General features: G+C 41.3%; 1 protein-coding gene across 1 annotated transcript in view; it reads left to right on the forward strand.

Moving 5' to 3' along the window:
- The window catches only part of CNTN6 (contactin 6), a 99,806-nt gene that overhangs the window by 14,819 nt on the left and 69,645 nt on the right, over positions 1 to 15,342 (forward strand). The window contains exons 2-3 of the mRNA XM_069027947.1: positions 5,715 to 5,841; positions 11,132 to 11,256. Of these exons, the coding sequence (XP_068884048.1) occupies positions 5,715 to 5,841; positions 11,132 to 11,256 (252 nt within the window). The remainder of the gene's footprint in view (positions 1 to 5,714; positions 5,842 to 11,131; positions 11,257 to 15,342) is intronic.

Genomic DNA, 15,342 nt, shown 5'->3' on the forward strand with positions numbered 1-15,342 from the left:
ATTGGAAAAGGTTCATTATTATTTATCCATCTTGCCCAGTAACACAAAAAAACTAATGAAATTTCATTGAGAAGGGGGCACGTCAGGATTAGTATCCATCAGCAAGGCACATCCCACCAACTTCATCAGGGATATTTGTCTCCATAATTAGATGTCTGTTCCACGAGAGTTCTCCATCTGAAGGACATGCCCAAGTTCATGACATGAAACAAATCACCCACGCTAATGAAAAGGTGATTTTCACCTCTTATTTCACTTGTCTACATCTCCCACAATTGCACAAAGTCTTTGGAAAATCTTCTCATAAAGCCAAAAAAAGTCAGGCCCAGGTAGGAATTTCAGCACTGTTGCTCACATGTTTGCTTATTTCTCAGTAAAATATTCCATTATTAACACAGGTGACACATGGGTGCATTTATAGCCCCTCTCCTGGAGCACCTTTCCACACATCTCCACAATGAATCGGTCATAAATCTGTGCTCATCTCCAGTGGAAAGCTTAAATCAGTGCAGCTCCACTGAATGCTCTCCACAACCCATCCATTAGGAGCAATTTTCCTTCTCTGCAACTTGAACTCCTGCTCTGGAATCTTGAGGGAATATTTGGGGCTTTGTAGGGAACACAGTATCCTGTAAATGTGAGGCTTGATTGCTGCACTCGGCGTGATGAGAAAACGTCACATCTTGGCATTTAGGGATCCATCCGAAATTATTTTGGGATTAGAACGTGTGTATCTGTTAGATGGGTCATAAATTCACCACTACCCAAATATATTCCCAGAAAGTGCTGAAGCGATACTGGTTATCACAGGAGGACTTTTAAAAAATGTTGGGAGTGTCACATTTTGACAAAATCTTTTGTCACTATATCTATTTAGTTGAAAAAGGCTCATAATTCTCACAAATATGACAGTTTTTGCATAATACTTCCTTAATTATCACCTGTGATATATTACAACCTAATTTTCTATGCTAGATTCTGACAATAATTGTTATATTAGGAATTCACTTCCTATTCTAGAGTTTTATTGTTTGTTTCACACCCAAGGAAAATGTGCAGTCAGTTCATAACCTGAACATGTTTTTTGCCACATCAGCCTCAGCTCACCCTACCTGGCCCACCGCAGAGAGCCTGTTTAAATAACAGGGAAAATATTGGAATATTTGCCTCATTTCTCAAGGAATACAATTGACAGGATGCAGAATCCATTTATTGCAAACATTTCTGATTTCTGTGCCATTTAGGGCTGGAGGAGCCTTAATTAAATAAAAGTTACGTCTCCAAACTGAAATCAAGAGTGGGGTTCTCCGAGTGAGCCCCAGGCAACTTCCACCTATCACTCATGGGAAGAGGGGACAAAGGAAGGGGCACTTGGAGTGCCAGCTCCTGGGAAATGCCAGATTCCAGCTGTGCCTCCTTTCATCTGCCTGCCCTCACTGTTTCTCAAATCTCAAGGAGGGGGCACCATTTTCCCAGATGCAATGGCCTCAAGTTGAGCCAGGGGAAGTTTAGGTTGGATATCAGGGGAGATTTCTTTATGGAAAGGGTTCTAAAGGATTGCTACAGGCTGCCCAGGGCTGTGGTGGCATCACTAGCATTGGAAGTGTTCAAAAAAAGTGTGGATGTGGCACTTGAGCACATGGTTGAGTGCTGAACGTGGTGGTGGTACTGAGTGGATGGATTTGTTGCTTTGGAAGTCTTTTCCATGCAATGATTCCATGATTCTGTGAAAGCGATGCCTTGCACTCTTGGCTGTCACTTTATAGCCAGTTTCACTTATAAACTCTGGGCTCCAGTGCCAAATTTCCCATCATTACTGAGAGTTTTTCTGACTTCAGCAGTGCCAGGACTCCCTCCCATGGGCCTCCTCAGTGCCTCCCCTTCTCCCAACATCACAGGGAGCTAAATGTCTCCCTGGTTTGGTGTCAGCTAACAGAGACACTGTGGAATTCCACCAGTACTCCCAATTTGACTCTTTCAATAGAATCTGAGACTTGAAAGGAGCCCTGTGTCTCCAGAGCTCTGCGCATCAACATCTGAAGGGAGAAAACACATGAAAGTTGAAGGCCCTTTGGGAAAATCCTACAGGTTTCAGGTTGCTTCTTCCTGCTCAAACCTATAAGATCTGATGGCCCTTTCTCTGTGTTGCTGTTTCACTGGGCGTCACTGGGAGGGAGCGAGGGAATCCTGCCTCTGCTGCCTGTGCTCCTGACAAGTGGTTTTTCTTCCACAGAACACTTTCATGGCCCTTCTTCTGCTTCCTCTTCTCCCATCTTCTCTTCCAGGGTTAAAATCTGACTCCTTGAAGAGATGTGTGTTACTTTAGGTGGTACCAAGCAGAGTTTCATCCACTACCTCTCGTTTTGCATCTGTCAGGCTCCTTTTAAAGTCCTTGAGCTCCCTGGTCCAGGCCTTTGAGGAGGGAAATAATCATTTCATTCTGCTTCTGACAAGATTCAATCAAAAACCCCAGTGCTCTTTCCAGGGAAACCCTCCACGATGTTTAAAAATCTGTGGACCCCATAAACTCCCTGTCTTCCAATTAAAATTTACCAACGTCTTCAGCTGAAAAATTAAACAGATTTTGAATAAATTGGATTTTGCATCATTTTTCTGCTGTCATTAGAAGGGGAAGGGTCTAATTCACCTATCCCATCCCTTTTGCTGGAGCTGACAGGTGTTTTACTATCACACTGATTTAAAAGAGGCCTCTTAATCAGGTGTCAGCTTTGGCCCATAAAGTCATATTAATGTTTTGGATCAGATATGAAGCTCTATCTAAGGCACATTAAGAAAGATTCATTAGAAACTCACTACCCCTGGAATTTACAGCCTTCCTGGAACTTAATAGCCTGGATAAATTCCTCCTTATCTGCTTTGCTTATGTGAATTATGGCAGTTTTGCATTTAGAAGCTTCTTATGATTTTCCGTGAGGATTCACTGATATGGTCCATCCAGAATCATGGAATGGTTTGGGTTGGAAGGGACATTAAAACTCATCCAGTGCCACCCCACAGGGACACCTTCCACTGTCCCAGGCTGCTCCAAGTCCCATCCAGCCTGGCCTTGGACACTGCCAGGGATCCAGGGGCAGCCCCAGCTTCTCTGTGCTCTCAGCCCACCAGAACTCCCCATTTCTGGTCCTGGAGCAGGGAATCCTCTGGAGTTTGTCTCCCTGGAGCTGATGTCTCCCAGGCAAACCTAAAACCTTTCCCTGCAAATGGAGGGTGATGCTTTTGGGACACCCTCCGTTTCACCAAACAGTTTTCATCTGCTGTCACCACTCAGTTTGGAGTAATGGTAATTCCAGCTCCACTTTGCAAAAAAACCCAACCTAATGGGAAGGAAGATCTGTGTAGGAAAGGGATAAAAGTCAGCTAAGTTACAATATTGGCCTACTGAGTTATCTTTACTCACATTACAGACTGGGCCTGGGCCAGCCTGAGCTGCTCTTGGGCTCTTCTCCTTTGCATTTGCAGCCGGGCAGAGGCCTCACAAGGAGCTGAAAATGAAGCCAACCAGAGTCAGACACAGGAAAGAACAGGGAGCAGGATTTGGCTGGAAATTAGGTTGATTAAGTGTGAACTCCAGATTTGTGCCTCTTTCTCCCTGTCTGGACGAGGCAGAGCATAAATATTTAAATATTTCTTGTGGCTGAGTAAAACCTCTTTAACTCCATTTGATAGGAATATCAGGGTGTGATATAAGCACCCACTGCCCATGAGACAGTGACAAGAAGCACTGGGACACTTCCTCCTGATTCCATAATTATGGAAAAACCAGCATTCCTGCTCTTCCATTGGCACTGTGCTAATCCCTGCATTGGCTGAAGACAATACCAAGAAATGAATGAAGGAATGTTGATTCATTTTCCTCCTTTGGCTTTGAATTCAGGCTGGCATAATTATGGTCTTTATGGAGATCAAACTGATTTGACACCATAAAGAAATACATTTTAACTTCTTATCAAACATTCCATAACAAGAGTTTATATTTTCTTTCAAGCACCACGTTGAGGATTCACACATGATTTTAATGTATAGAAACCATGCATTTAATCAAATATTTGTATTCCAATAGATTTTTTTTAAAAAATCTGAATTATTTAAATCTCAACAAAAGCAAACAGCTCTACGAGAATGCATTTGTCATGTGTATCTCTGGAGAAATCATGGGGATTGTATTGAACCTGGAGGATGGATAAGAAATATACGGCCATTCTCTATAGGAAACACAAAAGGATGCATCAGGAAATTAGAAATGACCAGCCTGACCTTCTCTATAAATAAGAGATGGACTCCTAGGACACCACTGGCTCTGAGAGTGCACATCATTTCTCACAAATTTGATGTTATTCTGTGCTGCAGATCAGCCAGCAAGAAAAGGATATTAAAGAGAAAACAAAACAACAGCAAGAAGCTGCCTCTACTAAAATTCATGGGCAGTATTTTTGTGACAGGGACTGTGACATGTCCACTGGAAAGGAGCTGTAAAATATTATGTCCTTATTCTACACATTGAGGGCCCGCTGCACTAAGGACACGGGAAGGGGATATAAAATTAGGATATTCAATAGTCTGCAAATGACAAATGAGTCCAAATTCCATTTAGGAAAAATCATGGGAAATTAATTCCAGGTTTATCAAAATATTTACATTTTCATGAGGTGAAGCAGGGATTTTTATGTATATCAGGAAGTTCCCCTAGCCCAGCCAGGTCCGTGGATTTAAAATGCAGAATGATGATCCCTGGGTCATTTTGGGGCTTCAGAAAAACTTCTCGCTGGCAGTTCTGCAAAGGTAACAAGAAAGGCTGAGAAAATGAACCCAGAAGGGAAGAAAATTCCTCCCAAAGTAAAGACAAGTCAAACGGTCAATTGTAGAAACAGTGAAAAAAGAAACCTTCAAATTTGTCAAGGGATTAAACCCGGAAGAGTGGTAGGAAAAGAAACAAAGATTATTTAAGCAGACCCAGCCACCATCTCAGAGAGCTGCTCTGCCTTGCCCCCGTGGTTTGCTGAACAAATTGTCTTCTCCCCTGCTCCCCAGAACAAGGAAGATCACCATGAAAAATAGAAATAGTTCTGGTTTGCTTTGCAATCAATCATTTCACTTTGCATGTGAAATAAAGGTTGATTATTTAATGCTATTCCTGTTTTTAAAGGAGTGAAAAAGGGAGGGGAAAAAGCCCAAAACACCAATAAACAAACAAACAAAAACCCCATAAACAACCCCAGGCCAGTATAAAAGAAGTATACATAAAATATACAAAAATAATACCTCAAAGGATGGGAAGGGTTAGAGGAGAAGGAGGTGAGTGATTCCCTTCGACTGTGCTGTGACCAGGGAGCACCAAACACAGAAGCACAGCTCCACAATTCCATCCTTTCCTGCTGCCAGTCCCGATCCACGACACAAGGATGAGGTGGATGGGCACATTTAGTGGTGGCCCATAGAGCTTCCATGGGAAATATGCAAAGAGGCTTCACTGTCACCTGCAGAATAAATCACCAGCACCTGAGCTCTGCGATTTTATTATCAATCAGCCTTGAAATATTTCCTCCTTAATAGTCCAGTGTCTGGAGGTGGATTCTCTGCTGAATATCATAGCAGACCTTAACTTGCAGCTGAAAGCAAAGGACTCCAAAGGACAATTTTATGTGGAAGGACACGCTAAAGACACCTAATCTGAAATTATTGTTTTTCTTTCACAGGGGGAGAAACCCTTCATGGGCCTATTTTTATCCAAGAGCCATATGATATCACTTATTCCATGGGCTCAGCAAATCCAGAGATCCTCCTGAACTGCACAGCCAAGGGATATCCGCTGCCCTACTACAGGTGAAGTCAACCTTGGGGAAATAATTGTCCCACTGTCACTCTTTGAAGTGTGTTTTAGTCACTGCACGACCATAAATAAACACCCTAAAATGTGCTGAGTGCTCACAGAAAGAACAGAGAAAGTTTAGAGTAAATTCTAAGGATGAAGGAAAAATATTTTTGCTGCTTTGCTGTAAAGAAAATTAACACAGGGAAAGAAAATAATTGAAAATCACCCCCAAAGTGTTTTAAAATATACAGAATTAATTCTAAATCCACAGAACAGCTGTGAAAAGTGGGAAAATGGAAGTGCTGCACATCTGTAGTTGATAAAACTTTCCATACATTAATAAATGCTTGGAAAGCAGAGAAGCAACACCCTTCCCCTCTTCTAATTCCAACATTTCATGTACACATTTATGGTGTTTGTTTATCTCCAATACCTTCCAAGACTCCCTTCATAAAACCTTGGTACAGAGGATTTTTTGTTTATTCAGTAACTATGGACTCAGCATTTATAATAGAACTCGTTGCCCCGAGGATCTGGAAATGCAAGTTGGATAAGAGGAAAAGCTGGGAATCTAGGGGAAAAAAAAAAGGACATTGTGCTTTCTTCAAAAAATAATGGGGAAAGTAATGGTTGAGGTGAAGGAAAATTACCCATAAAAAATAAATCATTCATGCAATACGTGAAAGAAAATCGTGTCCTATCAAATTCTTAGAGAATATTTATTGGAGAGCTTTTAACTGCTCCCACCACAGCCTCCCCTGGAGAGTTCCACCACTGGATATCAGCTTGGCTTTAGGACTTCATGGCTTGATTTGTCTCCAGACACTGTGCTCTGAAAGAAACCCTTAATTTCCTTTATGAAAGGAACCCTCAATTTCCTTTTCACAATTCAACTTCTCCTCCTGGGAGTAGAAATCCTCACTTACTTCCCAACCCACTTTTCTCCCTGTTCTCAACACGAACATCAACTGCTTCAGGCCATGAAGTTCAAGTCTTTCCAGTTCATCCACCCTTTGCTTTCACATCCATTGAAGCAGCTGCCTAGAAATTCCTGGACTCTCGTATCCTCCCATGGATTCCTCCCACCCACAAAGAGCAGAGACAGCAGCTTCCATCAGGCAGGAGAGCTGGGAAGTCTCCCCCATCACATATTTGATATCCACATTTTACCTTTACTTTTTTCTACCCACCCATTAATTAAATTCCCTGGGTTTCTGCACCATAAGGACATTTTGCAAAGCCTCAGTGGCTCCAGGGAGATGGGATCAACATCTGGGGATGGATCCTGGAGCCCTGAGGTCAATTAGAAGTTAACAGACTATCCCTGCTGCAATTACACCATGATTTGGAGGGAACAGGGAGCTTTTCACTTTGCTTTGATTTCACCACAGCTAATGCTGCCTTTGTCAGATAAGGATTGAGCCCATATATTTAAAGTTCTGACAATTTTAGAGAAATCAAGCCCTGTATGAAATTTTAATCATTTCCTTTGCTGAGTGATGGCTGAGAACAGCAAGGACTGCTGGAGGTTTCTCTTTGATTCAGAAATACAGAACCACTCCAACAGGAAGAAAGTTAGAGACGAGTTAATTTGCTATTTAGCATTTTTTTACATCAAGAAATATGCTGATAAATGCCTTTTCTTGAAATAAAAAAAAAATGCTTAGCATTTCCTAAAAGTTTTATTTTTGTTGGGTACTCTTTTATTCTTACAAATTTGTCAAATATAGTGATAATTTTTTGCAACTCCTCCTCAAAATACTGTGTGTCTGCGAAGCACAGTGCAAGAATTGTGTAGAACTGTAGGTGGAAGGGCTGAGTAATAAAAATGAGACACAGTTTTCCTGTTGGAAGTAACAAAGAACACAGATTACACTGGAGACAAAAATATGGATGGAAGCATCTCTAAAACCATTAAGAAATCTCTGTAAATGTTCTGAGAAATATCATTTTGTCCTTTATGTCTTTTTTATAAAGTCAGAATTTCCTATAATATCAGGGACATTATTCCAGGTATTTCCTGGTGTGATGTGGCTGGTAAATAAACACAACTTTTAAAATTAGATTTACCATTTTTTGCACCTAAGCTTTTTATAGTCACCAGAGGGTTTATCACCAACTAACTCAATGAATTTTACATAGGTTTTTTTTACTTACAGCCTATGCATGAACACCCTGCTGTGCTTCCAGCAGCATTTTGACACTTTTTGCTTGATTTCAGGTGCTCTCTTTTCCTGTGCTTCCACTCAATATCCAGAGCAATCCCACAATCCTGCATTTTCATGCAAGTTGGTGACTGAGGGTGTTTTCCCCTCAATAATCTTCTCAGAGAGGAGTCAATGGAACCAATAAATAAATCCAAGGGCAGCATAAGCAGCATTCATTAGAAGAACATTTTAATATTCCAGCCCAACTCAGAGTGCTGCACTCAAAGGAGATAAAGAGATTCAAATCCAATCCAAATCCAAGCACCACGAGGATAACTGGAACACACAAATGTGAGGGAGGGAACAGAGCACAAACCTACAAGGATTGTAAACGACATCAAATATGTTCATAACCATGGCATCAAAGTGGAGAGCGATTCCCAGCAATCCCAAAAATCCACCCTTGAATAAGAAATTGCAGCCCAACCCTCATGTCCCTGTTCCCTGGAATGCTGTTCCTTGGCTCAGTGCAGATCCTGCCTCAAAAGTGGGGTGGAATTAAAAACTCCTTCATCCTCTGGTGTCTTGTTCACAGTCAAGAGTTTTTAAACTTCCTGTGTTCCTCCTCACTGGAAATGCTGTACATGAAGGAGGGTTTTGCAAATCCTTTTCCCAATTACAAGAAAGTCTCAGGTGGCTTGGCAGGATATTTCCATTGGAATGCAAATAATCTGAGAAGTATAGAACACAATGAAGTCTTAAAAATATTGATATTTTTATTATAGCAGCACACTGAAAAGATAATTTACTCCATCATGTGAGCACACACCCACTCACAGTCCTTGGGCTCCTGGGAACTGATCAATTCAGCATCAGAATATAGGAAATTTTTTAAAGTTTAGGTTCTGAAACAATTGGTGAAAGAAAAACAATCCAGGATGCATTTCCTACAACTGAGGAAAAGTATTTCCCAATGGTTGCATGAAAAAATTCACAAAAAATATGTAGATGATCCCTGCCTTAATGGGCTTATGTTAAAAATTCCCTAAAATAATTATCCAGATTTCTGTGTATTAATACACTGCAGAACACACAAAGTCATTAAATCATTGTCTACCACATGAATTCATTAATTCGCTTCCTTCAGTGATGTAAACATATTAATTAGGGAAAAAGCCCACACCAGGAGCTGAACCCCTGATCTATATGCAAAGTTTAATAATCATTGTACCATGGTGATTAGAATGATTATGGGGATACTGTGAAGAATTCATTTGCAGCAACTAAGCCAACATCTTTGCATTTGTTTGGAAAAACAATTATAGATCTTAATTGGGAGCCATGCAATGATGACAGCAGTTATTTCAGTGATTGATTCCGAAATTAAAGAGAACTGGCAAATTAAATACCAGAATATCTTAGATTAGAAAATGGAAAGCTTTAGACAACTTGTAGCAAATGTAAATCCTGAAATATGGCAGAATCCTAACGCTGGGATGTGATCCCTTCAGAAAGCCAGACAAGGCTCACTCACTTTTGCTTTTAAATTAAAAAAAAATAGCCCAAATAGACTAAAATAACAGCAAAAACTAGACCAGCTATAGCAAATATAAAAAAAGGAATCCAGCATAGGTACAGAAACACAAAAAATAGGCTGGAATTTGTAGGAAGAATTCCTGAGGGTTGTGTTGCATCCAAATCTCTCAGTGTGGATGAATTCATGGAAGGGGAGGCATCCAGAGAAATTATTTTGTGTTATTAGACCTTGCTCACAGAATTCCATTGATTTCATATTAATCAGTCATTATCTTTCAAAACAACAAGTGCTCACTTGAAGGTCAGGGCACTCCCTGCATTTGTGGAGATTTCCCTGGGAGCACAGAATTGCATTTCACAGCCCAGTGTGGGAACCCTCCTGCACAAAAACAACCCCTGGGCAGTGTGAGTGTGTGGAGAGAGGGCTGGGGGTGACTGACAGAATCTTGTGCTGTGTATCCAGGTCAGATTTCCAGGGATAAAGTGTGAGTGTGCTTCAATTTGCTACCAGGGAAAACTGCCCTCCCTGTCAGGAAGTCTGCACAGAAGCAGAAATGGATGGTTTTTTCTGCTGTGATCCTTCAGATGATTTACAAGGATATGACTGCCCTTGGTTTGGGCACTGCCAGGAACCCAGCGTGAGCCACTGGCAACCTTTGTGTGATCCTTCCATCCAATGGAGGGCTTGGAATCACACCCACGGATCAACAGAAATGATAAAGGCCGAGGAGATGGCTCTGGATATAAAATCAGGAGAAGAAAATACCTGGATGTGTACTTTTAGTTGTGTACTTTTAGGATTGCTGACCACCTAAGAAGTGGCATTAACAAACCCCAAACTTGCAGGCCTCAGTGGCTGAGTCCTTTATCCTTCCTTTGGCCCTCACAGGAGCAAGGAAAATTCAACCCTAATGTGACTAATGGCAAAGCCCCAAAAATTCCCTTCCTGAAACACATAATATTTATTTTCTTTGAAAGAGAAATTGTATTTTGACATCTGTAAACAGCTGGGTAATGTTGCAGACGCAATCCATTTCCTGCTTAGGGGACTCACTGGGACAAATGATGATTTAAAATAGCAGTGCTCTCATCACTAAATGATCAGTCTCAGACCTGCTGTACAAAAACTTCCCTCCCAGCTTTTGTTCTGCCCTCTGAAGTGCAATCCTTCCTGATCTACATCACCAAAGCATTTTTGTTGCCAAATTCATGGCTAATCATTTGCAAAGCACATTCAGGTACCATTCATATAACAAAAATAATGTTGTTGTGGACAAGGTATAAAGCCCCCTCCTGACTGAATGGATAACTTTGTGTGAATAAGTTATAATTACTTTTGGTGGACATTTGGGTGAACACTGGTGACTAAAGTAAAGATTTTCCAAAGAATACCATTATTGCTATTGTTTAGATTGATGTAAGAAGCAGTCGTGTGTGAAAAATGATCTAATTTTGTGATATTTAACTACATTTTTATCATTACAGGTATGCTACAGCACACTATTTAAGATAAATATGAATAGGCTCTGTAAATTATAAGCATAATTTGATTTTTTTCCCCTCAAAGGTGGAAGCAAAATGGCACAGATATTGATCTTACCATGAGTTATCACTACAGGTTGGTTGGAGGCAGCTTGGCAATCAATAACCCACATAAAAATCAGGATATTGGAACATACCAGTGTTTGGCCACAAATTCATTTGGAACAATTCTGAGCAGGAAGGCAAAGCTTCAATTTGCATGTAAGTTGGGAAGATCATATTTATTAGAGCATTATTTTCCTATTAATTCTGCACATGGACTGTAATTTATTGGGTAATTAAAAGATCATTGGGGATTCTGTCCAAAAGGTTTGACTTCCTTTGCTACTGCTTATTCCTAAAAAAACCAAAATGTTCCTAGTAAATATTAATAACAAAACCAGACATCTGATGGCTGCTGCCCTCGGGAGGCAGAATAAAAATCAGGAAATTGAAAGGTCAAGGAAGATGAGCACAATTATTTTCACTTAATAAAGGTGTTTCCACTTTTCAGGACAGTGGTTTTGTTGTTATCCCACAGGTAGCTACAGCTGGGGGGCAGAGAGGGAATTGTTGCAAAAAGTTGTGCTTTGAGTTTTCTGTAGATAATGAGGTCTAATTGAGACACAAAAGCATTGCTCCCCTAATTGCCACACTGATATTTCCTTATGTTACCAAAGAAACTCTTTTTCCTTACACAATGTGTAAAAGTGTGAGCTGCGCTCTGAGACATTTCATATTTCAGCTCCCTCAGGTTGAGCACATTGTCTGTCTTGAGATGATTTAAAATTTATTTCATCTTTGCTCCCCGTTTCACTTCTTCACAACTTCACAACCTTTTTCACAAGGTTTGGACGCGGTGACCGAGTTCTGTGAATGCCCAGGGGAGAGGGGGAACAACACTGGCAACCAAAAAACTCCAGATATTCCCTCCAGCCTTTTTTTTTTTTTCAGTCTAAAGCTCAGAGCAGTCTGTTGCTGGGAGAAAGCAATTGTTTTCAAAGCTCATTAATAAAACATGTGTCTAAAGCCAACCTTGTGTCGCTATTTCAGACACCAGCAAACGGATTAATTATTAATCTTGTTCCATTTCTCATAGCAAACCTCGTGTCACAGGGGTTACACAAAGGAGACATCAGAGGTCAGGCTGGTTCACAGAGTGTCTTTCAGCAGACCTGATCAAAAGGTGTATCACTGGTATCTCATTTAATAACATTTTACCCTGAATTTCTCAAAGAGCTTTGATTTCCAAGAGCTGGTCAAATGTAAAAAGAATAAAATTTTGATTCATTATTTTACCACTTTTTGTGCTGAAATGTTTTTACAAGCCAGTCTTTCTGTGTGGGAAATTATTTCAAGATTTGGAGGTGAAAGTTGTTTAGTGACAGAACAAATGCCGTTTTAGAAAGGAGCAAGAATAGACAACCACCTCAAAATTGTCCATGGAGTCTGTAATCCCCAAGGAACCAAGGCAGGCCAGGGAGGGAGCTGGGAAAAGACCTAAGGAAAGGGAATATCCTTAAATGGAGGCACAAATGAGGTGCAAAACATTTTTTTTAAAAAGGGGGGAGAAGGGAAAACCAGGAATATCTGCAAAAGAAAGAAGGTTCTGGTGATTACTCAGGATTTCATATCAAGCAGTTCCTTTATTTAAGCTTTATACCCCCACCCAAACACTTCCCAAAGTTCCTGCAGGGAGCAGATCCCAGAGCTGGGTCTGGTTTGGCCCCAGCTCTCAGCCTGCTCCAGTCCTCCAGCTCTAACAGCACCATGGAATGCTAAATTTATCCCATAATCAAGCACTACACCACTTTTCCAGTAGTGGTGACAGATATTTACATCCTTCCCCATGCAGAAGAGAGAGGACAGACAAATCAAAGGCTGTTATTTACAGTGACAAACTCAAATTTACAGAAAAATGCTTCAATTTAGTGGCATCACTGCAGAACTGTGAGTTTTAAGTTGTCTTACAATAGGGAAAAAACCCCACAGTACATGGAAAACATCACAATGACCCGATGAGAATAGTGGAACAAATTACCTTGAAACACTTATTTCGCAGTCAACATTTCCTTGTTTCTTATTTTCATGTTGCCATCCAATTTAATTCTTTGTTTCAACCAATACTTCAGGCTATATCTTCAAATCCAGGCAGGCAGCACGTTGCTGTTATGACACTTTCATTCAACACCTCACAAAATGGGATTCTTCCCTGGACTGGAATGACTGGCATATTATTGTGATCTCCCTGATAAAGAATTGAATCAAACCTATTATCCAAGTAACAGGGTTTATGTGTATTTGTCTCTTTACTACAAGGTAACTAACTCTGAGTTGGAGTTTGAATTAATGATACCTCCAGAAACCTATTCAACATGTCAACTTAATATGTGAAAAATACTTTTTTCCTCTGTTCAAGATAGGAAGTTCTCCGAGAAGCAAAATAAATGCAGGACGAGATTAGAAATATGTCTTCAGATTCAGCTGGAGTTTGGTGCTTATCCTCTATTAAAACCAGAGCTGTCAAAGGAAAGCTGCAGGAGGAATATTGTACAGAAGGCAGTGGCATAGATTATTAAAGCTACAAGCTGAAAATGAGAGACAGCGTCAGGGAGAGGGAGCGCGTAAATGCATTAGCGGGATGCACGGGATGGCAGGCCCTTGGCATCCCTGCTTCCTGCACAAGGGTTGTTTTGTCATAAATAAACTTGAAAGCTCCCTATAAATCCTGTACCTCTCCTGCTCCCCTGCCTGCTGCACACTTGGAGCAGCCCACGTGTGTTTTGCAGGAGCTGGAGTTGTTGAGGTGGAAGTTGTTGTAAAGCTTTGGTGTCAGGCCTCGGCTTGTGCAGCCAGAGCCAAACACAGGAGCAGGGTCCCCGTCCAGGCTGGAGTGTGGGGTCATGGCCTGCCACCCACAGGGCTTTTCCCCTTCCAGTTCAGTGGTGATGTCCAGCACAAGGTCACCTGGAATGCTGCAGCTCTGCCTAAAGGGAAGTCAAAGGCCTGGGGAGCTCATCCTGGGACTAGGCACGAGTCAGCTTGAAGGAAGAGATGAGGACATGGAAGGTTTTCCTTCAGCTTTCACACAACTTAGAATCACAGAATCATTGGAGGATGTGGTCTTAAGCTGCACCAGGGGAAGTTTAGGCTGGACATTAGGAAAACATTCTTCAGAGAAAGAGTGATTGGGCATTGGAATGGGCTGTCCAGGGAGATGGAGGAGTCTAGTCCCTGGAGGTGCTTCAAAAAAGGCTGGATGAGGCACTCAGTGCCATGGTTTAGTTGATAAGGTGGTTTCAGGTCACAGGTTGGACTGGGTGATCTCTCAGGTCTTTTCCAACATCTCTAATTCTGTGATTCTGTGATTAAGGACAGAAAAGACCTCCGAGATCACCCAGTCCAACCTTTGCCCAAATCCCCCCCGCTCATAAACCACATCACAAAATGCCACATCTACTCGTTTTATGAACACTTCCAGGGATGGGGACTCCACCACTGCTGTGAGCAGCCAGTTCCAAAGCTTGGCCACTCTTTCAGTGATGAAATTTTTCCTAAGGCATTTTTGTTTAAGGCATTTCATGCCTCAAAAAAAGACAAACAAAAAAGCTGTTAGGGAAAACTGCTTCAGTATGGCTCCAACCAGAACTTTCTCCAAAGGCACACAGGGGATTTGCTTTAATTATTTCCTCAGTTTTAAGCAAAAATAACTGTGTGCAAACAAGTGGTCTTGAGGGAAATCCCCAAAACAGGCTGCATGAAACAGCCTGTCCAGGCCTGTTACTTGTTCTTTTACTTCCCAAACGCATCTATAGCAGAAGATTAAGAGAGATGCAGGGGAAATAAGAGTGCAATTAAACAAACTAGAACAAAAAAGGACTCCACAATGAAAAAGAATCACATGTGAACCTAATAATTATTCAGGGCATAAACCCAGCAAATTCAGTATTAATTTAAAGCATCTTGCTGCTTAGGGATCTTAAATTCGATTCTCAGTCAAATCATTCTACCCTTGATGATAAAAGTCATGCTGATTGCAGCTTTCTCAGGCCTGAAATTCTGAGAAACAATGACAACAATCTAAATTCATGCCTAGAATTAGTCACTTTGCCTTGAACCACACAGGAGGGCACAGTGGAGCCATTAGACCCCATATTTTAAAGTTCCCCGCAATGCTACAGACCCAGGAAGGATTTCTCCTTGGAGTTTTTGGACTCCAACCATATTCTCCTGGTTTTCAAAGTGGTGCTCAAGGGTTTTGCTTGGTGCTTTTTCTCAATAGCATTTTTCCAACACTGCCACCCTCCC

Source organism: Aphelocoma coerulescens, chromosome 12 (genome assembly GCF_041296385.1).
Source record: "Aphelocoma coerulescens isolate FSJ_1873_10779 chromosome 12, UR_Acoe_1.0, whole genome shotgun sequence".
Classification (NCBI taxonomy): Eukaryota; Metazoa; Chordata; class Aves; order Passeriformes; family Corvidae; genus Aphelocoma; species Aphelocoma coerulescens.